Source organism: Athene cunicularia (assembly GCF_003259725.1).
Source record: "Athene cunicularia isolate RWA chromosome 2 unlocalized genomic scaffold, athCun1 chr2_part1, whole genome shotgun sequence".
Classification (NCBI taxonomy): Eukaryota; Metazoa; Chordata; class Aves; order Strigiformes; family Strigidae; genus Athene; species Athene cunicularia.
The window spans coordinates 117,543,786-117,568,314 of NW_020799095.1; the positions used below are offsets into that span (position 1 = coordinate 117,543,786).

Consider the following 24,529-nt stretch of genomic DNA (forward strand, 5'->3'; position numbering starts at 1 on the left):
TAGGAAAACTGGATCAAATCTGTCCTGGATTGGGTAGAACTATAGGAAACCTAGGATTTTTTTGAAGGAAGTATGTTTAAGCTTAATGACACAATACTTTTGAATATAGCTGAAAGAATAAACATGGACATCTGAAACATCAGTCGTTCACTGTTAGTGTGAAGACATTTATCACTGAAATAATTTTGGTAATGTTGAACTAGAAAAGATACTATCATGAAACATGTGAAATACAGAACAGGTAGCACCAAGTTATCTTTTCATTATCAGCTCAGAATTGCTTTTCCTAATAGAAGGGGTGAGAATATGGAATATTGTTGGTGATCATCAAACTACTTTTCTATTTTCAGTGGTCCGGAATGGTTGCTAAATTCTGAAAAGCTTGTGCTCTTTTCACCTCTGGAGAGGCATTCCTTAACTAGCAGTGCAGCAAATACTTCTGTCTGTGGTTTTATGAATTTTACCAGGATGGGCTCTCAGCTATTGCCCCTTTGCATGTTCAGTTAACAAAATGAGCTGGAATTTAAGAGAGAATAAATAGTGCATGTACCTCCTAAGCATTGCATTATTCCTTAAAGGCAGTCCGCCCAATGCAAAATAAATGGATGTTGACTGTGAAATAGATAATGTTTTCTTGGTGTAATCAGGCTGCATCAAAGGGGAAGCTGCCAGGATTTACAAAACCATTTCATACAAGGAAGGGTTCTGGTGGCAGAATCATGAATGCAAGGCAAAACCACATTTCTTTACTTGTATCTTTGCCACAGAATTAAATTTCAGAAAGTTTGTAAGTTAGACTTAGACTCTTAGTGGTGTAACATCACATTTATTCAGTATTTCAAGTCACCTGCATGTGAACTTAGTTATGACTGTGACATAGCAGTATTCAGGAGTTTATAAGCATGTTCAGTGACTCATTGGGAATAAATAGTCAGTTAACTTCCGTTTTATTTGCTTGTTAACCTCCCCTGACCCACACATTTTATCAGTACACACCAGAACACTTCTATTACACCCTGCCATTCCAAGAATTGTCAAGAATCATAAATATAGAAGTATTTTCTTGTATGTTACTAGCATGAGTTTTGCGACATGGAAAATTACAGGTTTGTTTGTCAGCTGGTATGTAATGTTCCAATGTCATTAACTCCCACTGAATATCATTCTACAATAATCTTTACTTGAAATATTACAGAGCCCATCACATTTATTAACCAACATCTTGTGTAATAAAACCATAAAATACCCTAAAGTAAATGCTTATTTTAAATTAAAACTAAAAACCCCCAACTGATTAGAAAATTAATTTTGAGCTGTATGACTCACTTAAAAAATTACTAAATTTTTCTATGAGTTTACTTATACAGTTTGGTTAATTTTCTGTTAGCTAGTTGTTAGGTCCCATTTAGAGGAAGAAGATATCAGAGAGGTTTCTGTACAAATATCTTACAGATCCTTAGCCATCTAAGAAATAGATGGTTAGGAATGTGAGCTGTAATGTTGCTTCTGAGGTTAATGTTGGGCTCAAACACTAAATACTTAATCATTGCTTTCTATTTTCTCTCAATATTTAGTAAGCCAACTATTTTAGCAGGGGAATTTTTACCCCTTTTTTTAAAGGAGGACGTGCATAATGATGTCAAGTTTATTTTTCTTCCCAGAAGGCTATAAAAATGGGAGTGCTCTAGTGACTGTGCTTGAGTGCAACTGTCTTTTCCTTTTCTGTGTATGTAATTATGATCCTATGAAGGTGTCAGCAAAGTATTGGCTAAGGAGTGCCATTAGGTATGATTTACTTCGACTTTCATAAAAAAACCTTTGTCAAAGCCTCTCACAAATGGATACTAAGGAAATTATTCACAAGGTGAGAAATAAAGTGCTGTCATGGATTAGAAGATGCCCATGTGACAAAATAATAATAATAATGAATGAATGATAATTTAAAATTATTATTTTAGCAATCCAGTAGCAGTGGATTACCTCTATTAGAATCTTATCGTTTAATATATTGTTATTCTCTACTGGGAGGTAGGTCAGAAATAAAATTATATTTACAACATTACACAGAAATATCCAAGTTGTTCAAGACCGGAAACAAGTGAAGAATTTTTTAAAAATTAACATGACAGTAGGTGAATTTTGTGCTTGATAAATGTCAGGGAACATGTGAGGAAGAATGATTTGCACTACAACTACAATTTTCAGACTACTAGATAGGAGCCAGGTACGTTTGGCCAGTGCTATTAGGTCAAAATGCCATTGTCTTGCATATCCTTCTTGTTCAAGTGTCTTTCAGTTGTCTCTGTGTGAGCTCTCCCAGTTGTGTAAAGGCTTTCCATTCTTGGCACCTTCATCTCAGAGTGGATACAGCAGAAAGGAAGGAATATGTAAAATATGAGAGGGGAATGACTGGAGACAGAAGTTGCAAGAGTTTTATACATAGCAGTTTAGAGAAGGAATGAAAAAGGGGATGCAGAATCATTAGTGAGTATAAATTGGCTCTTGTTCGGCTTCTGACAGACTTGCAGCCGGAGATTGTTGGCTGAAGTTGCTACCACCCTTAGCCATCTGCCTTGCTCTGCACCTTTAATAGATATGGAAACCCTCAAGGCAGAGACATCTGATCTGCTTGTAAATCAGCTTGTGAATGGGTTGTTTTCAGCCCAGTGCATTAAGGAAGCCTGTTTCTGCCCAGGAGAGTAGCAGTGTCTGTCAGAGGAGGGGAAGATGGTTTCGCCTGGTAGCAACATCAGGCAGGGCGAGTCTGCCAGAGACCTCAAACATTGGATATTTCAAGGAAAAATATAAAACTACGGCTACTGAAACCTGATAAAAAGGGCGTGTTTGTTTTGTGCAGTGTGTATTTAATTGGTGGAAATATTCCCAGTAACATAGCTGCAAAACCGTGAGCTTAGTGTGATGTAATTTAGTAGTGATACTCCCTGCATACCATTTTTTGCCCTGTAAATTTTCAGCCCCTGGTTTCCTGTGAGACTGGTTTTCTGTGCATTTCTGTGGTTTTATAAGGTGTGCTCATCTCTGTCTTTGTGTTCTAGTCCTAGAAACTTTTAAAGCTACTGAAAAATTTCAACAGAATTTGACAGGTCTCTAATAAATGAAATTTTTTCCAATTTCCTGAAAATTGATATCTGAATAGAAGGCAATCGTTAGTACCACCCTGAAGCTTTAGTACAGACTAAAGAGGTACTATTACAGATTGATCAGTATTGTGGCACTGAATCAAACAAATCATCTGCGGACTTGCCCAAGCAATTTGGGACAAGCTGTTTAAGTTAATGAAGGAGAGGAAAAGAAGTAAGATGGACAGAACTAGTAGGGAGACGATACTATAAGAATTATGGAGGAAAACAGCTGAAATTAAAGTAAATTAATTATTGAAATATAACACAAATCTATAAGAATTGAAAATTTAGTATATATTATTAATTTTCTTCTTACAGAATATCTCTCTCTACTTTTTTTGTGTGTGTGTTTCTTTCCCTGACCAGGCAGAATTTTATTTTTATTGTTTGTTACAAGGTGTGTGTTCTTACCATTTAACATGATATTGAGTGCAACACTGAATTTAAAAATCATAAGATAAATGTAAATTTAAATGCTGCAAGCAGAAGATAACATGACAAAAAGTGAATAACATGGCAAAATCCAAACTTTTGCTACCTTTTCTTGAAAACAGTTGATTCAACATCTATTAAAAGGCTGTTGCTTGGCCAGCCATTCTTTCTACTAGTGTTTTGGTTGTGAAGAGATTATGAGAGTATTCTGTTTTGTAAAATTAAATTGACACGGAATACATTTTTTTCTAATGGTTGTAATTGCTGAAAGCAAAGAAGAGGATGGAGGAATAATAAACATGGAGAAGCAAGAATAGAGTGAAGTAAAAGATGATTTATAGCAAAGTAAAAAGGGAACGAATGCTTTTTCAGAAAGATAACTTTTCTGGTACTTTGCAGAACTCAATTAGATTTGAAAAACCTTGATAAAATTGAGACGAGAGAGAGACTGAAAGCAAAAAAATAAATAAAAGCACCTCTAAAACAGCTCTTCAGCCTACTAAAATTTCAGGTATCCCATTTGTCTTCTTTGATTGCTGTCTTAACAAATTACATGACAGAATATCATCAGGTAGAACTGAGAACACGGCAGTAAATGCTATGACTGCCCTTCAAACAAACGATAGGTTCAAACAGTTCAAGTCAGATACCTCTAGCAGTGCCAGCTTTTGTCGTGTGTATGTAGCAATTTTGAGTGGACCAAGAAGCTCATTAGCCGTTCTGTGATTCACAGGGTTAATGTGTCACACAATACCTTGAGTTTGCAAATTCAACACTAGTTTAGAAACATCACTGTAGTAATTGCAGTGCACCTGCTGACATCGATAGTGCTACCAGCTTCTTTTCTTGCATTTTCTTTAATGACCCAGCATTCATGAAGACATAGCTCTTTGTATGTGAATATACTGGCAATAAGTAGTATTGTATGTAGGACATTTCGACTTTTCATGTAGCAAAGATGACAAAGGCAAAATGTAGCAAAAGCTCTAATGCAGGGTGGTGGAGCAGGAGCCTATGGAGACTGAAAAGAACTCGGGATATGAGAAATTAAAACCCAGAAGAATTAATAAGATAAATCAGTAATCATCAGTTTATAACATAATACCATAAGAATATGGGAAGCTAAATAAAAAAGAACCTGAAGGAGCATTTCAGCTGAAGGATGTCTGTCCACTGTAATAAATAGCTACTGGATCCTTTGCATAATTAGTGAGGACTGGAAGGATGAGGGAGAGCAAGTACAGTAAGAATACATCCAAATACCAAATCTAAAAAATAAAAAAGTTTGTGGACAAAAGTGAGGCAATAAAGAGGGCAGATGCTAGATTTAAATATAAGGATCTGAGTTATCTTTGGTAATATATCATTTGAAGTCTACGGAATTACGGTGTGAGTTGGCATTGGAAACTGTTGTATGTAATTCTGTATTCTGAGTCCTTTATTATACTTTTTTTTTTTCTTTTTTCTCTGTAGTCAGAATGAGTGTTGGTTTAAGCTTCGTATCTATTTTTTGAGCAAATTTATCTTCTAATCATTTGCTCTGGAGCTGTGAAAGTTTTAGTAATTTCTGTATGTTGTCTCTGTACTTACCTACTACTGCAATGATCTCAAGATAATACATACAATATTTTTTGCCCAAAACATGTTAAAATAACTCCTAGAACTATTTTTCTAATATCTACTGCGTATTTCCTCAAATTGTAGCCTACAGGAATTCAGCTTCACATTCCAAGGAAAATAAAAATCATATTTCAAGGTGAAGTAGTATTGTTACTTTCTTTGAAGATGCTACCTGGTGGTATCCTCTATTTTAACTTCAATAACCAACCATGACCCTGGTATAATTTAACTGGTTTTACATTACCAGACACTGAATTGAAAAAATAGTAAGCTGTATTTTAAAATCAACTCTTCTGATTGCTTGTTTAAAACAGTCCACGTCTGAGCAAGAAACCTCTAAGAAGATGTTGAAGTGTGAGTCTGAGCTAGGCCACAAATCAACTAACCAAACAAGCAATAACCTTCAGAGAGGTGAGCTCCTTGGCCCATCTCACTGCGGGCCATGCAAGCACTGCTGCTAGAGTAAGGACAGAAAGTGTTAGTCAGCTGAGGAGACAGGCAGGTCTGACTCTTTCAGTGGCAGTGCTGACTTAGTTCATCTTAAACTGATTGTGAAACTCCTCCTTAAATCATCACTGTCTTGGAACAATAAGCTGCATAGGGAGCACACTTAAAAGAGTTAAGTCCTGGCTACGCTGCAGTGAAATATGTTTGGCCACTGATGCATATAAAGCCAAGGTTTTGCTGGGAGGGAGCATGATCATGGGAAGAGAGATGGTGAGTCACCTTTGGAAGAATATATAAAAATGAGGATGGAAATAGTTAGCAAGATATTGAGAGATTGAGCAGCTGAAAAAGAAATGAAAATTTAATAGGATATGTATGTATGTGTGTGATGTTAAATGCATAAAGTTTGTACATTCCTGGGCTGAACAGTTGAGGTTGCAATGTGCCTTTTTTACAGAAGGAGAAGTTTTGAACATAAAAAGGTTACATTTATTGACTTACAGGTTTTTGGGTAACAGTGATGTAGCACAAGATTCTTCTCTGTAAAGAAATGGTGTACCTTTGAAGTATCCAATAATGAAGGAATAAATTAGAAATGAAAAGAATTATAGTCATTCCATTACTTTTAATTCTCTTCAGAGAAAGTTTACAGTCCTGGGAATAATTAAATATAAATAAATATGCAAATAATAGGATTTTTCATTTTTGATTTTTAACTAGATGCAAAGAGAGACAAATCCAATTGTGGCATCAGAAAAGTTTTCCCCCTTATTTTATTAAACCCAGAAGTTATAAAGAAGTTGTTTTCTTTTCAATATGATGAGAATAAAAACTTGAAACGATGTTGTAAATGAAACAATAAGAATACAAAATTGTTCTTAAAGGCGTAGTTCATAATAAAAAAGTGATAGACATCTATTTGTCCTTTCCAACAAAGGTAACACTCCAAAACATTCCTACATTATTGCAGAACTTTTAAATGTTACTTTTAGATTTTTCTCTTTTTGAAACTATAAATGCTGACATTGAAATACCAAGCTAATGTTGCCATAATCCTTTCTTAGTCTTCTGATGTGAAATTTCAGCTTGATGATTGCTCAGAGAATAAAAGTATTGTCCAGTAGGTTGGAAAAAGTGACATCTGTGTTATATAAAATTTGCATTTATTTTTATTGCTTATAAATCAATAACATAAATCGTTGTTTATGATTTATCTGAAATGCAAATGGAAGGTAACTAATTTTGTTCTCATATGTAATATTTTGCCTAACAATACTCAACTGAAAACATAAAGCTTTGAGATTGAGAAGATAAGTCATACTTGCCATGTGCAGGTTTTACAGTTTTTATGTAGAAACATTGCTATCATTGCTTGTAGATCTCTGAGCACCTGAAGGCAAATCACCTGATTTCAGCCACAAAACACAGCAGAGATAGGTGCATGTCCTGCATATACAGAGAAGTAACTATTCATTCACTGTGGTAGTTCCCTGCTACATTATCAAAAAGTAACTGTAACTGAACATATATTTCCTTCTTCAGACATTGAACTGTGGACCAGAGTCCTCATTTCTCTCCTAGACACAGAGAATACAGTCCTTCATTCCTAGTTAGTGTTTACTTCTGGAATTGTTTCCTCTTGCTCACCTGCCACATCTCTAAAAGATTACTCTAGCACATCAAAGTCAAGTGCTTTTTCTGCATCTCTGAGTTACTCTGTGTTTTATTTTGGATACTCAGAAGCTGACTAAATGGTTGTCATTTTTATACATACAAAGGAATTTTATGTATCATTTAATTTCATTTCTGTTTCTGGCTCTCAGTTAGTTAGTGTGTATATGACCATAGGGAAATGTGAATTAATGACTGTGGAGAGACAATTCCTCAGAATGTCACAGGTTTAATTATTCAATCTCTATCACCTAACTGCAGAAGTACTCTAAGTAATGTTTGGTACAAGGGACACTTGGCAAGGTGTCTGATAATAGTTTGCAGACCTGTTTCTCCATTTGGCTGTATGGTTAAACCTATCTTTGTGGGGGATTTTATCAAATGTTTTTCATGATTGCTTGATGCCCTTGGAGGGAGAGAATAATCTTTTGACATATTTGAGTATTTCTGAGACAAACTAATTTTCCTCATGTTTTTCAGGAAATGGACAGCAACTGGGTTATGTCAGTCACAAGTAATTAGGTTGAATTTATCATTGTTTTTTTTTTCATGACTACTCATGTAATGATCTGATAAAAGTAATATTTGTTGTGTGAAATTTGCTCTAAATGTATGTCTAGTTACCAGAGACAAAATACTGTTAAGGTCTAGCTGCTGAGCAGTAGTAATTTTTTCATCTTTGAATATTGATTGTCTATTGACTTGTTCAAAAGCGTTGGTGAAAAGGCTTGAATAATGTGTTTAAGGAATCAAAAATCTTCTGTTAAAATTTCCAGATTCTATAAACATCATAATTATACCACCAGTGCCTTGGGAATTCTGTTTCTGATAGCCTGTTCTTTAGAATTTATTTGGATTATATTGCTTTAGTTTGTTTCTAGTGGATATAATTTCTGACCTGTAAATGAGCAATAATTTAGCAATATTTCACATTATATTGAATCTTCACATAAATGTTTCATAAGTCAGTGATACCTGAAACAGAACATTAAACAGATGGGAGACTTTCACTGGTGTGATGGGAAGTTATATTAGCTGCTATGGGTGTTTACTCAGGGTGCTTATTGAAAGGGCTATGAGAAATTCTACAAACTAAGCTGCTCAGATAAAGAAGAGTTTTTGTCAGCTAAGAGAGCTTCTTGCTCAGGACTCTTTTGGGGTGCTCATCTGAAAGGGAACTTTGAGTGTAAATAGATAATGGAAAATATCATTTGGGAGCTGAAAAAACTTATTTCTATGGATTTGCTGAAACATTACCAGATGTTACAAACTGTTCCTTGTATTTTGGGAAACTGAAGAGGAGCTGCATTTGTAGTTGAATTGATACAACAGTATTTTATGGATGAGCAAATGTATCTGTACATTAGTTTCAGAATAATATTTGTATCCATTATAATGAAACCGATAACTTACTAAGTTCTGAAATTTTCTTGGAGCGCATCAATGACCCCTCTCATTTGTAATAACTTTCAAAGTAGCTGCAGCTTCAATTTTTCTTTCAACTATTGTTGGAACAAGACTCATCCATCAAATCTGCATTCACTTAAAAAAAAATCTATATACGGTGTCCTGGTTTTGGCTGGAATAAAGTTAATTTTCTTCCTCTTAGCTGGTATAGTGCTGTGTTTTGGATTTAGGATGAAAATGTTGGTAACACACTGATGATTTAGTTGTTGCTGAGCAGTGTTTATACTGTCAAGGACTTTTCAGCTTCTCATACTGCCCTGCCAGCAGAGGCTGGGAGGGGACACAGCAAGGACAGCTGACCCAAGCGAGCCAGTGGGCTATTCCATACCATATGACGTCATGCCCAGTATATAAACTGGGGGGAGTTAGAGTGTGCCACAGTTCAGGGATTGGCTAAGCATTGTCAGCGGGTGGTGTGCAATTGTATTGTACATCACTTGTTTTGTATGTTCTCTTATTACTACTATTATTTTTTTTTTTTTTTTTTTTTTCCAATTCTATCCCCCATCCCACTGAGAGGGGGAGTGAATGAGTGGCTGTGTGGTGCTTCATTGCTGGCTAGAGTTAAACCCTGGCAAACAGTCATACCATAGTATCATAATAATTAATTAAATTCATGTACATTACCATATTTCAGGACTTCTAAAACAGATGAACAAAAGGTGATGAGAAGGTAAGATGTATTGATAGCAAGAGATCTTAACCTGCTACTCATGTTCAAGCTTATTTACAAGTTCAGTCAGATTATATCATCTTGACATTACTCAGTTAACTAAGAAAAAAAACAGGAAGACAGTGTTTTCTTGACAAATGTAATACTTTTTTTTTGAAAAATCACAAATCATATCTTTAATTTGCTGACACATGCTATTTAGAATCATATTTTGATAATGTAGTAGGAATGCTTTTCTGAATACATACTTGAATATTCTCATATAATACCAGTTTTGAAAAACTTAAATTCTTTTGTCTTAAGCAAAATTACATTAGGTTTTAAGGTCCTTAAAAGCAGCAGTGATGAGTTGCAGCTGAGCTATCCTTCCATGAATGTAAAAATGATGGCTTGCTTACTTTCATTTCTGATATTTTGATAAACTTTTTTTTTTTTTTTTTTCTGGTGCTTTAGTCCTGTAGAAACATGTTCATATTCTGAATTGTTAGTGCTGCCTAATGCCTTTACCCCCTTAGGGTATGGTTCTGGGAGATGAGATGAGCCTAACTGAATATGATAGACTTCTTTCATTAAAGAAGGTTTTCCTACTTCTTCTTCTGTTCCTTCACATAGGGCTGTATGCTCCTGTTGTTTCCTTTAAATGGATTTTAATGCTTGTATGACCCCTCAGTGTCCAATGTGGCCCACTGAGCCAGATGCAAATTCCAGCAATAACATAATATTTTTCCCCTGAAGGAGCTCTCACCAAGATCAGATAAGAATCAAGCACCAATATCAATAGGAATGGTAGAAAGGGGTAAAGAGCATGGAAATAAGTGGGACTTTATCACTGGATGCAAGATGCTGGATTACAGAACTGCACCCTTAGTGTCTGCTGGTTAGCACCTTGAAGTCTGACCTCGTCCATCTGCCACTTGAGGTAATAGTATTTTAGGGCCAGTGAGCTTTGCTAGTGCACCTGAAGACTGAAATCCATGAATCACTTGGTCTTTTTGTGTTGATCTAACTTTCCTCTTAGTGCAATGCTACCTGTTTTCTTTTTGCTTGATATAGATCTCTGCTGTGTACTGTTGAAGATGCTTTCAGTTTAGCCTTCTTAATTTTTTTTTCTTTGTTCCTCCTGTTGATATGATTTGAACTGCAAGTTTGACCTCATTTCATTTTTAGATTATCTATCAGTCAAACTGCCTTCACTCTAAGAATTTAGTACAGATGATTCTTTTTGAAAAGGAAAAAATACCGAGTTAGTAATTTATCTTCTGTGATATGATGTTGTTTTCTGGTGCCTCCTTCCAGCATATGACAATTGTGATTCCTCAGGTTTTGTGTTTCCTTCATCCTTGGTTTTGTTACAATTCTTTGAGGAATATTTGCTATCTGATGTTGAATTGGCTTTCCATTCTAGGATCTCTGCCTCCTTCTCAGTTGATAGAATTGCTTTGAATGATTAGCCTGCAGTTTTTATCCTCCACTGCTGATGGTATACAGTGACCACCAGGGATGTGATTCACATTCTGTTCCACTGCTGTGGACTCCAAAGTTAAACACATCTCAAGATCTATGGGAGTTTCACAGCTTTCATATTAAGGAGTTAAAACCCAAATTGAATCTTGCAATATATTAGATAAATTCTGAGTCTGTGGAGTCAATGGCAAATTGCACTTGAGTTCAATGGAATAATGATTAACTTTATTATGTCTTGAGAAGCAGAGTTGTCAGATAATGTACTCTGATTTGTTTACAAGATGGTTTTATAGTTCTGAAATTAGATCTGGAGAAATGTGTCGTTCTAGTTCATATCCAAAGGATAAAATAGTGCTGAGTAAAAGCTAATCTATCTTTGTGATGCCTAAGATCGTAGTCATGAGCTAACATTACATGAACTAACATGCTGCAATGCCATATTTATTATTTAGGCAGTAATCTTTTCCTGCAATATTCAGTGAAAGAGTAGCAACCACATGTATTATATGCACTACTAGATTATTTTTCCTTTCAGCCAGTTCTCTGTCTTGTACTGCAGTATGCTTGCATAAGCATTGTGGCAAAACCTAAAAGCTAATTTTCTCTTATCCAAACCAAAAGCATGAGCAAACATAACCCAATAGTGCACTGAACTGGTAGGTTATACAAAACAATCTAACAAAATAAACAGCACCTATACAATGCCCCCGACTTCACAGGTTTTTCAATAACCAAACATTTCTTTAGAAAGCATTTACTTCAGTAAAAAAAATACTGAAAAACTGCATGCTTTATTTGAAACTTTATTACCTGGATAATCTATTGGATGTGTGGGATGGTTTTGACACACCTGCTAGTATATCTGCTTGACCCAGCTGGAGAGATAAAATTATATTTAAAAATTTTGTTCTGTCCTCTCTCAAAAGACATCAGTGTTATTAATTTAATCAATAAGTGAGGAAGAGCATGTACTGTCAGCTGTGATGCCATTGGTATGCTGATGGTATCCAGCTCAGTGTCTGCTTCTAGGAGTGTAGACAGTGCAGTCTTCCAGATGTCCCAGTGTCTGGCCAAAATAGGGATAGTGATACAAAACAGATGGTCTTGTCTCAGGACAAAGCAGAGTTGATGCATGCTGATAGAGGGATGTAACTGGAAGAAACGGCAGAGCTTCAGTTGTTCGATACCATCTTATACTTGTCTTTGATTCACAGTTAGCAGAGGTAACAAGTGGGGCAGTTGTCCTTTTGCAGCTAGGCAGAAGTTTGAAGAGCAATAACAAAGATACAGTTTGTTTCTCCTGGCTTATTATCTAAGAGTTTTGGTGACTATCATAGAATTACTGATATGTTACTGTCTCAGTCAGAACTTTAATGCAGCTAGAGCTTACTATATACTTTCACATACAACATACAAAATATCCTTTGCTAAATGTGCCTGTGCACACAGAGTTTAGAGATTTCTTTGCTTTCTCTATGCCTGACCAAAATGTTCAGTCAGATCACTCATATATAAATCCCTAAATTAACTGAAACTTTGCTAACACAACAGCTTGGTCTGCTGCTGCTGGATGCATTTGAGTATAGTGCTTGACTGAAAAGCACTTTTTTAAAATGGGAGATGCGCTAGTTTCTCAGTAGAAAATTTAAACTGTGCAGGCATCTTGCTTCTTTCTTAGTGCATTTCTCTCTTCATGAAGAAGATTCTCTGAAGGACAAATAAGGCTTTTAACTACATTTGGAATTTGATCATTTCAATTTAAAAAAAAGAAAAAAATTTGGAGAAAGATATTTGCACTGTAGGAATCCTTGATCTAGACAGATTTATGCAAGAGAGCATACAAATGCTCTAGTAACTGGCACTGCAGAAATGTTTGTACTAGTAATTTTTCAGAAGAAAGCTGTTGGAAGGCTCAGTGTTACTGGAAATGTGTGGCGAAAGATTATTTGTAATGTTTCTTTCTGCTTTGCCTCAATTTTCATTTCAATAAAAGGTGTATGAATTTCCACTGGCCTCTTGACAAGCCAGCTAAACTTAATCCTGTGAAGAGGCTGGTAGAGCAGATTAGGTGGGTGCAAAGAAATAAAAAGGATGCCCTTGGTGCAAAAATTGACTCATACAGTTTAGTATCTTCTCTGACTGCCTGAAAATTCACAGTAGTTGCTTTACATGTAGTGAGGTGTCCTACTGAATCAATGAATTATTATTCATCTAAGCTCATTTTTGTAAAACTTAATATAAACAACATGCAAATTATCAGTTTAATTCAAAATAGATTTGATAAAGAAAAATGTAAACAACAGTGTAATGTGAAATTGAATATTTTGGATATATTGTAAGGAACATTTGTACTACATTAATGAAATACAGTTGAAAAATATTATGACTGGCTCTTCTTTGTTAGAAAATAAAAAACAAACTGAAATTAAAACCAAAATTAAACCTTTTAAATATACATTCCTTTCTAATGTTTTGATATTTTGATACGATTGAAAAAAAAGCTTACTGATTTAAACATGGCTTATTCTATTACGATGAAGCTTTTTTTGGTGGTTTTCTGTAAGAATGCAGAGTTGGACTGAGATCTGAGTTGCATATTCAAAGTGGTTGGATAAACAACTGACATCAGGATTGGAGCTTATTATAAATATTGATCAAAATTTGCTATTAATTTTAAAAGTTGTTTTACTTATAGCCAAAGTGCAAAAAATAAGAAGTTTGCTAAGGAAAAACATTAAAAAAAATCCTTTAGATGCCTTTTGAAGTCCAGAATTTGTGGTACTTTTGGGGATTTTCTCATTATGACCTTTTTGCAGTTCTGTATTATTATTATAGCATACGTACTTTGTACAATTATGGCAGTTGCAGTAATGCATTATAGAATGTGATGTAACAAGTCCAATACTCTAAATGCTATTTTATTGGAAATGTAGAAGTAATTAAATTGCTTCAGTCAATAGTAGATTCCTATTACTGTAAAAATAAAGTGTTTGAAATAATTCTTTAGCACTGAATGAAGCTCTACCTAGTTGATAGTTTAGATCGATGTGTTTGAAGTCGCTGTGGTGCGGAGCAACAGTCATTATATAGTCAGTTGTTGTTGCTGAACTAGTGGGTGAGCAGTGGTTATCTAGTGATATTAGATCATTTGTCCTAGGATTACCAGCAGGGAATGATGACGTGATTCCAGTTCTTTTCAACTGTGGTTATGGACTTTCTACTTTAAATAAAATGAGACTATAATGTTGCATTCAGTCAGTGGTTTGGGCAATTGGGGTATCTCAAGACTTGTTTTATAACCAGTCTGCCTGATTTGGAGCAAGGGTCTGAAGCCCAGACACTGCATTTTAGAGGCACTCTCATCCTCTAAATCAGTGCTCCATCAGTCTTGCCTGCAATCTGTTTTCTGTAGTAAACAAATATTCCACCTAGTGGAAAAAGGGAGAATAAGCAGGAGCCCTGTGGGCCAGTGCTTAGTGCAATGGTCTAAGATACTGAAATGTGCTCTAATGAAACTAAGACATCTTCATCAGAAAAAGCTACCTCCTCTGTTAGTTCCAGCCCCAGCTTAAAATAGGAAGATGGAGAAACTGAGTACAGATAGCTCTCAGTCTTGATTAAAATTGAAAGCTCTAATTAATGATTCATTATACGTTTCAGTACCTGCAAATAATGCTGCTTTCAGTAGTCCTGTGTTGATTTTGGTTTTGGTTGTGGGGTGGAATTCTTCTAGGTGGGTTCTGACAAATGATACAGGTAGAGGTGGACATGCAAACTGAAGGACTTAGCAATATCGTGTTTCAGTTGGTTTTGCATGCGTTCATCAGTGGAAGCACAAACATTTAGGGAACTTATTGTCAATTTGAGATGCTTATAAAGTAAGATGTCTTCAGAACATTGGGTTCACGAATCTGGAATGGCTCTAAAGAGTGAAAGTCTCTTTATGGATTTAGGATGATATTTTGCATCAACAGTCTATGCCATGGGTCTATGGCATGGGTCTGAACTGGGCCAAATTCTGATATTTGAAGACGTTAATAGAAAGACACATTAGAACATATCTACCAGACTAACAGCATTGTCTACTCCATGACGTCAAAGTCATGGATAAGAAGAAACCAAGTGAGATGTCCTGTACCTAGTGTATTGCAGACAATAACTCCAGTTCTGCTTCTGTTAAAGTAAATGATTAAACATTTTCAGGAGCGGAGCATCAGGTGATCTAGATTAATGGCTCTTCTTTGTCTGGAAGCTCAATTCCTGCTTGGCCCAACAGTTCTTTCAGAATTAAAGTGGGATTTTTATTGGGCTCTCTTGATATTCTAAGAAAGAATTTATCTTAAACAGAGAGAATTGGTTAACATAGTAAGAAATATACAAGTATGACATCTAAAGTGGCATAAATTCCTGGAATGCAAGCAGAAATGCTATTGGCAGTAGAGTTTTGTTGGTTTGGGATTTTGGGTCGATTTTGTGGGGGGGGGGCGATGTTTGGTATTCTTTTTTAAAATGTGAGTAGTAGAACATATTAAAAGTCTGTGTTTCAGTCAACAGTCCTTGACAAATCAATGCTATGTTCATGGAATACATCATGATGTAAGGACACTGCCTGAGAAATTCATTGCTTCAAAGAAAGAGGCATTATTTTACTGGTGCATTAGAATTGACTGGTGGCCTGCAAGAACATAAATCAGAGTTCATTATCTGAATTTTTTACTCTCACGTGAAAATATTTAGTGCTTTTCTTAGCATTGGACTGAATAGATAATCTCTGAGCTGTCATAACCTCTCTAAAGATGAACCAGGACTTTTCCAGCTTTGCACGTTATACTTCTTGAATTACCCCTGGGAAATTACTACATGTTTTATAATGGAGAAAGGAGACAAAAGTGACTGGATCGTATCAAACAATGTAGCACATAACCTGATTACATGAGTCCTGTGCAACTGAACTTTCACTGCGTTTACTAAGACATCTGCTTAAGAAGCTCTGTCCTTAAAGGGAATGGGGTGTGCAAGTCTTGTAGGAGATGTTTGGAAGGTGATTACACACCCTCTCATCCCAAGACATTAAGCAATCTTCCACAGTTTTTAAAATACTTGACATTAGTGCCCCTTTCATTTCCCTCTCCCTAGCCCTTCCTCCCCAAAACCAAAGGAAGTACAATAACCTGTTTAAAAACATTATCTTGTTACTGGGCTATGTTCTCCTTTAGCTGAAATAGATACCCTCTTCCCCCTTCCCTTTTTGATGAAACTTGTCCATAAAAAAATCACAGATAATTTAGCTTAGTGCAGCATTATTATTAATATAGAAAACATCTGGTTCTGTGCTATGCTGTATTACACTTGTGATCTTTATCTCACTTTTAAGTATTTTTGTGTATTGTTATTATGGCAATGCATGAAGATTGAAGCTGTGTGAATTTATTTTGGTGAATTGCTGATTTGACAAAAATTTAAGAGTGTTCTGTTTGTTGGTTTGTTTTTTGTTTGTTTTTTTTTTTACTACTAGAACAAACTTAATGGAAATTGCTATAGAATCGAGGTAGGTCTTGACATACCCTATTCACATACAGCATAACAGAGAATTAACAGTAAATCAAAGAAATACAGTGGATGTATACATTAAACTAACAAACTTTTATTAGTACAAATGAGATTGTTTCATTTACATGAACTTCCATCCTATCACTGTACAAAGACAGGTAACAGTTTTCTAAGGATTTGAGAAGTTTCACAGTATTCTTGCCTTCCATCACATAAGCAGTCATCAGCTTGGCTTTTCTTACTCTCTTCTCAGTGAATTACCTCATTGCTGCTCAATAAAATCACTGAACCACTCGGCTGTATCATCACTAGTTGGTCTAGGAAAGAATACAAAGAAACAGAAAAGATTCAGTGTTCCAGACCCTGTAACTGAATTGACTTCTCAATGAGATCCTTTTTTTGCTAAGGCTGATTCTTTCCGACTGTTACATAGAAACATCTGAAACTTTGGAAACCTTTATTCTTAAAAGGCATTACTGCACTTCTTGTTTGTATTTATTTTAATAACATCCTTATTTATGAACAAATATTCTTCTCAAAACACGCATCAATTATTAATATATACACACGAACACACAGAGTTTAGTTCTCAAATTACTGTATGATTTATTATTGTTGTTTTTAATTGAGGGTCTTCAATAATGGATGTGGTCAATCAGGAAGATTGCCAGATGGCATGTAAACTTGCTCACAACTCAAAAATTCCCATGCAAAGTTATTGGGAACCAGGCAGCTTGTCAAAGCCCAAGTACTTTAGTGAGAAGGAAGTGCAGTATCTGCACTGTAAATTTGAGGCATCCAGAAGAAATTGAAATAATTTGATATTGAGGCAGAAGTGCAGTAATCAAAGTTAAATCAAGTGCTGCACTTATTCTTTGGATTTAGAAGATGGGGTTATACTTCTCTGTCTAGTTGGAATATTAACATTTTTTTGTAGCTTGCCATAGACAAATTCCATCCAATGCTGAGTTAGATCAATGAAAATTCCTTGAGTAAAATTAACAATTGTATATGTTGTAGGTGGCTTTTTTAAAATCTGCATTTCAGCATGCACGTTACTGCTATTGGTCTAACAGCATGTGATGATAAATCAGTGCTGCATAATAGTCTGCCTACTTGTCTATTAGCTACAACTATAGGCACCTCTGAAATCTATATTCCTTGCATAAAGATTAATTACATTTTCTTTTAAGACAAAAATGTTGGTAGTTGTCTAAAACTGAAAAAAAGGCATGGTTTTGATATACAGATTCAAATATAAAAGGTATGATAGGGGACAACCTATATCATCATTCTATTGGAACAGTCTCAGTCATCAGAGAGCCAAAAATTAATCAAGCAGAAAACAGTTGAAAACCTCTTTCAAAGAAATCACATCTGTTAGGAGAAAAAAAACCCTGAGACATATGCTTCAATTTCATTTAAACTGTAATCCATCCAGTGGTTTACATCTGTTAAAAAATATGGAACTTTTCACACCTCTTTAAAGCACAATTAAACTGTATTTATTTTAATACATAATATGTTCTGCATATGTAGTACCTTTTCTGAAATGACTCATAGATGATTGATTTCATAATTCTTTATCATATAGCCTTCCAAGTCTTTGAATTAGTTTGTATATTAACCATGGATGAAATTTAGAGAAAAAAAGGTGTGGAAATGGTGTAAATCAATGCCAGAAACATGAGTGGAACTGTCAATTTATACCACCAAGCCAACAAATTTTGGGAGGGAGGAGAGTTTTCTTCAGTGGTAAAATAAAACATTTCAGATAAGAAAATCTAATTCGAGAAATTTATTCATGAAACTTTCATTTAGGTTTAGCCTTGCTGGTTTTGCATGTTGTTTATCAAAATGTGTGTCTCCCAAAAAGTGTGTTGTTAACATGGCATAATCTTGACAATCTGGCCATAATGCCCAGAGTTTGAAGCACAGTGGTAAGTGTAGTGTCTGTGAAATATAGAGGACAACCAGAAATATTTCAGGTAATGATTCGGGGGTTGTATCTCACTCTTTCATGTATGAAGAGAAGCCTGGTACTCCACTGTGTATCTATAATGACTAGTTGTGTATTTTAAATTCTAATTGAACATTGCCTCTTCTGATTTTAAAGTTTTCTGTGACTTTTCCCCATCTGATGTTGGGATTTAAAGTTTGCTTTTACTCATTTTATGCTCCACTCAGGTCCTTTGATATCAGGTTTCTTTTGTAAACATAAATATATATGTGTATACATTATCTGAAAGACATTTTAATTAGGTGATCATATACTATGTACCATAAACCACATGCATCAGTCAGTACATGGTAGGGTTGGTGCTCATTTAATATCAGCCAGTCAGTGTTTTGCTTGTTTACCTTTTAGCTGAAATCTAACCAAATTATAAATAACTGAAAATTCAGCTTCATTGATACATTAGGTGTACAGAATTTGCCTATTTTATGTTAGAAAAAAAAAATATAGATTACCCCTAAAGAATGTCCTGACTGTAAACAAAGAGAATTCATCTACAGTCTGAGCTATGCTATTCCAGTGTGATCTTGGGAAAAAAATTCTCTGAGAGCCTCAGCTGTTTTCCTGCAAAATGGGAATGTTTTTACAGTAGTAGAAAATTCAGTTACTATTATGAGTTGCCCAAATACTACAGCAATATAGTGTGTATAAGTATGCACATTATGGTCTCTTTCAATGTTTTTGTGTGTGTGTGTGTATATATATATATATATATATATATATATATACACATTTCATATTTTCTGTATTTAACAAAGCACTTTTATTTTAGCAGTATTTTTTCATTGCTAAGTGAACAGACAATGAAAGAAATCAGAGGAGCATACACTCAAATGGAGCTATTGGACAACATCTCTTGATGATGAGTTTTTTATAACTGAATTGGAAAAATAAATCCTGAAAAAATATGCAGCACTGTTTGAAGTGGAAATTATACTAAATATTTTTCAAGGAACCTCTTGTGACAGGAAGATAATATAAATAAAAATCCTCTCAAAACTTTTTTTCCTATAAAGGTTTTTTCCTATACAAGTAACTGTTTTCTTCCAGATTTCTGAGTTGTTCCATTTTTTAGTGATTCTACAGGTGAAGCACCTTTATTGCTACAAAATTTAATTGTGTGTTCATCTAGTCCTTCTGTCTTGTTGCAGAGGATCTTGATGATCTAAGAATGGAAGGAGTAACAAGTGTGATGTCTTCTGGGAGCAAATTCAATCAAACTCGAAGTGCTCATATGGCTGAGCCTCAAGCAAAGGTCACGCTGAATATCTGCGCAAGATGTGCCAGGTAAAAAGTAAAACAAAACCAGATCATGCTAACCAACACTTTATTTTCCCCAGGTTTTCAGCTATGTATTGTGCTTATGGGCCAGGTGATGACCTCTCCTGTGCTAAAGGAAAAAATAATTACTGGCTACCCTATCACCTCCGGCATTTGGGTTGTGCAACTTATATTTATGCTTGATATGTCACATCAACAATGAATCAAAGAACATAGTTAGTCTTAGGCCTTACTTCACAGCTTGAAACTATTTTAAGCCTTTCTGTCTCTGAATTTCATTAGTTATTTGAGCTTCTGTGGTTTTTCAGGGGATGAATCGGGGAATTTAAAGGTTCAAATCCAATTTGAAAAGCACCTGTATAAATGGAGATTTAGTTGCACAGGTGCAGTTCAGGATTTCAAATAGTTGTTTCTTAGCACTTTATAATCTCATCCTGTTTCACCTCTTAGAAATAATTTAATCAGGTTGAACCCCTTTTGGTTTTGACAGCTGGAAATAATTCTTGCATTTACAGTATGAGGGCCAAATAAACAGGTTGTTATTCCTGTAGCCAAGTCGACATGAAAATGCAACACTAACAGAAACCCCTTAAATTTCCTGGATGCATTCTTCTATGTAGACAAAAGCTCATTTGGAGAAAGGATTTAAGCCTGTTTAAATGACAAAACTAGCCTTCTCACCCTTCTGTTAATGGTTCAGATTAGCAAGAACAATGCAGAGGCATGCCAATTTTATCTGCCTGCCTTTGCCAATGGCTGCTCTATTGTGTAGTTTGAGAGGGGATTAGCCGCTTGTAAATAAAAAGCAACCTGTGGTGAAATTAAGTCAAAAGTTTGGCCATATGCCACCCTACGTTTCTACTTTTTCCCCATTTTGCTTGTAAATTACTACTTTTAAAAGGCACTTATGTAGGAAGAGGGGCTTCAGAACATTTTCTGATGCTCTAAGAGCATAACTACAGGCATACTGAATTACCCATGCAAGAGCATCTCTGGCAGGATTGTGGAGCCTTAGGGAACTTCAGCTCACAGTACTGTCAGAACAGCAGTGACTGGATGGCCTCATAATTCTAGAGAATTTTTAAAAAAAAAAAAAAAAAAAGAGCAAACATGCCAGTTAAGGGATTCTTCCCAATTCACTAGAAACAAATAGTTTATGTTGTAAAATGTTGCCAAACAACTAGCTACATGAAAGTGTGGCACCTTTTTTCAACTGGCATCGGTTGTCCATGGATTAACAAGTAGAAAGGTAAGGAAAATAGAAATGTTGAATTTTCTACATGATCTTTTTGAATTTACATAAAATCTTGTATGGATTACTATGAAGGTTAATTAAATTTTAAATTCTCTAAAGTAGCCGCTAACAGCAGGTGCCAACATACTATATATTCTCTTAATCCTGCACACCAGGGAACAAACGGCTCAGATCTTGAGCTAAACCTAGCAACCTTGGCTGTTGCTATTCTCCTGTAACTGGCTGTACTATATGACTCTGCAGTCTAAAATATGAGTTGTGAGAGAAAGATCTCATAAAATCCCCTTTTCTTACTTCACTTATCAGAGAATGCAAAGCAGTGCTTTAATTTCCCTATACACCTTCATTTCATTGCCTATCCTGTTTAATGAAGTTGGCGAGCAACTGCATGATACATGTGGTTCTTTTCACTCTTGTTGCCGTTTAGCAGTTTCTTTAAACTTTGGAGGAATTAAAAAATACTCCATCTCATCAGTAGCAAGCAAAGTCAAAAGAGAGAAATGGGTATTGTTGTTGTATTCAATAGTGATGAAACTAGCCTTTTTTCTTCAAGATGATGAAGTCTATTCTGTTGGAGCGTTCCTTCCTTTGTGCTGAGTCTGAGGACACCTTTCCTCTCTTACTTCAAGAAAGACTTATTAGTGTGATTAGCTCTCTCTTTTGATACCTCCACAGTGGGTTTGCCAGTGCTTTTGCGAGGCAGCTGAAGTAGTGGGTAGAGAGAGTTGCATGAAGCAAGTGGCTTCAAGAACATGAAGATAGGTTTTTCTCCTGTTTGGTTCCAAGCAATTCAAGCCATGCTATAAAATCACAGCCCTGAGTATTTGGGTCATCTCTATGAAAGTTTCTCAGTGTTGACATTTATCTCCATTGTTATGAGAAAGCCTACTATTTGGTGTAAGGTCATAATACGGAACCTATTAGTATCTTTATCTGGTTGAGAAATTATTTTTTTTATTTTCTCATATTCTCTAAGTAGTCTTGTGTGCTGTGCAGTTTATATATAAATACTATGGGGTTCAATTGTAGGCACATTTGAATACAATTGAAAAAGAAGCCAGTATAAGTTGTTGTTATGCATACTTTTGGTTACAATTTAAACAAGTGTCTTTTCTCTCAATTTTACCCATTTTTTTGGTTGTATAAAGTGATTTGAAATGAATGGAGCTATTAATTGCAGTGAGTGTTCTGTAGATTATAATACTTGTCAAATCAGATTACCGAATCAGGTTTGCTGAAGGTATTTTGGCTGTCTGTAGGAGGAATATGACTTTTACTTGAAATTTGATTGGTGGAGTTTCAAATGTTAGGAAACACGCTTCTTGGCTGAGACAGAAAAAATAATTTTACTTTTGCATTTGCATTATGTAGTTCTTCACCTTTTTTTAAAAATGCTCTGCTCTGATTACTCTCCACTCAATTTACTTTCTATGATACCTCCTCCAGAATGTTCCTCACTTCCCTGGACATGTTGGGGCTCTTCTGAGAGGGATTTATTTAAAGAATTGAAGGAGTTCCTCAATACTCTCTTTAACTTAATTTGGCTTAGTTTTAGGGTCTCACCTGGAAAGCACAAAGAGTCTTATCAAAGTTACAACCTACTTCTTGATTAAAAGTGTGGAAATTTTAGACCCTCCTGCTACTAGGATTACATTTTCTTGCTCTAGATTATTAGAGTTCCCTTATTATTTGAGAATTAGAGAGAACAGGTCTGTGGCTATGAGTAAGTTATTTTAGCCTGGGAGGAGTGCTGCTTTAATTCTGTATGCCAACTGAGAGCACCTGCAGTAGCATACAGTGCAGCAATATGTCTTCTCTTTTCTGTGGCTTCTATCGCTTCCTACAAGTGGGCTAAACATGGGAGTACAGTGAGTTGTGAGGAGAATGGACTGAACCAACTGTTTCCCCGATGCTGAGATTACTCATCAGACTTCATTTAGCTCCAGTTTAGCTCCTTCCCTTCATACTACACAAATAGATGAGAAAATCAGGATCCAAACTTTAGAATGTAATAACAGGAAGACAATACTAGCAGCTTCTGGTTCCCTCTTTCTCTGTCAGTACAGAGTTACTCTTTTACTAGTAACTGGCATTTAGTCCAAGCTAGTATTAAAGGTCCCATGTAGCTGGTTTTCTCTGAGTGTCACTAGGCTGTTACTCTGCACAGTAATAGTTCTTCCCCTTGAACTCCCCTATTCCATTTCTGATGCAGTTTTTAACACAGTGTCAGAGGAAGATCTTAAAAAAAAAAAGCGCCAAATGGGAGTAACTATAGTTTGAGATAAAAATATACTTTGTTACAAGGCAAATTAAATCCAGTTCATATTGTGGGGGAAAGCTGCAATCACCTGAAGTCTCTTAGACAAAAGTAAGAGCTTTTTCATGACTCATAAGAAATGATACTGAGAATGGACATCTGAACTAGAATAAACCCCCCAACTTTTATGTTGTTTTTTGTTTAGAAACTGTTACCTAACCTTCAGTGCTGATACTTGCACCAGTTATCTTCAAGTAACAGATAGATAAGAGTTATCAGAGCCCAGGTCAGTAATTTTAAAAAAAGGTAAAGTCCTCCACCCAGACATCTAGGAGGTAAAGATGGGGGGGTTCTTTCAAGCTATCACACCAAGGTCGTTTTTACGGCTTATGATTAAAAAAACCTAAAATCATCCCCCCCAAACCAACCAAACAAAACCACCCCCAAATCAGAGAGAAAGAGAAATAAAAGGAGGGGTTAATTCTCCTGGAGTATAAATTGGTTTGTAGACTGGAATATAGCTGTAAGAAACAGAGAGCTTACTGTTTTCTGTATAGATGTTTCACACACGATGAGCTAAATGCAGATGGATAACAGCTTTAAGAGGTTTTTCAAATGGGAAAGTAGCTACGGAACAATGTTATTCCCATAGCTGCTCTTGGACTACAGTGCAAGTTAAGCAGCATATTAAGTCATCTAAATAAAGGGGTGACATCATTCACAAGGTGAAACAAAACAAGTTTTATAGATACAGAAAAAAAAAGCTACCAAAAAACCTGTGTTTGGAAGGTTTGCTCTTTGCTATTTAGTCCAAAAAATAGAAAAGAAATTTTTAGTACAATTGATCTGGATTTACATTTGAGCAAAATTATTATAATAAAAATTCCTTCTTCATCAAAGAGCACAATTAGTTTGACTGACATAGAGAACAGACTGTCTCACACTATAACACAATTTTGTGAATCCTTTCTCAGATACAGGCAATACAAAACAAAATGAATTTCAGGTTTGGCCAATGAATCATAAGACACCCTCACACATAAGCAAAACTCATATGGCTTAAATAAAGATCTAAATGACAATTTGTAAAAGCCAAACAACACTTCCATATTTTCTCATGTATTGTGACTTGCACATTGAACGTTTTGCAAGAATTTAATCAGGCATAAGGTATAAGATAATATTAAGGTACTGCTGAATGAATTTTAAAGGTTTTTCTCTTTTCTTTTTTTTTTCATAAGGACCACCCATT

At 35.4% G+C, this 24,529-nt stretch overlaps 1 protein-coding gene across 3 annotated transcripts in view; it reads left to right on the plus strand.

Moving 5' to 3' along the window:
* Positions 1-24,529, plus strand: part of C2H8orf34 (chromosome 2 C8orf34 homolog) — a 141,171-nt gene that overhangs the window by 60,528 nt on the left and 56,114 nt on the right. For all 3 annotated transcript variants that reach the window (XM_026843370.1, XM_026843371.1, XM_026843372.1), the window contains exon 7: positions 19,636-19,771. In XM_026843370.1, coding sequence (XP_026699171.1) covers positions 19,636-19,771 — 136 coding nt within the window. The remainder of the gene's footprint in view (positions 1-19,635; positions 19,772-24,529) is intronic.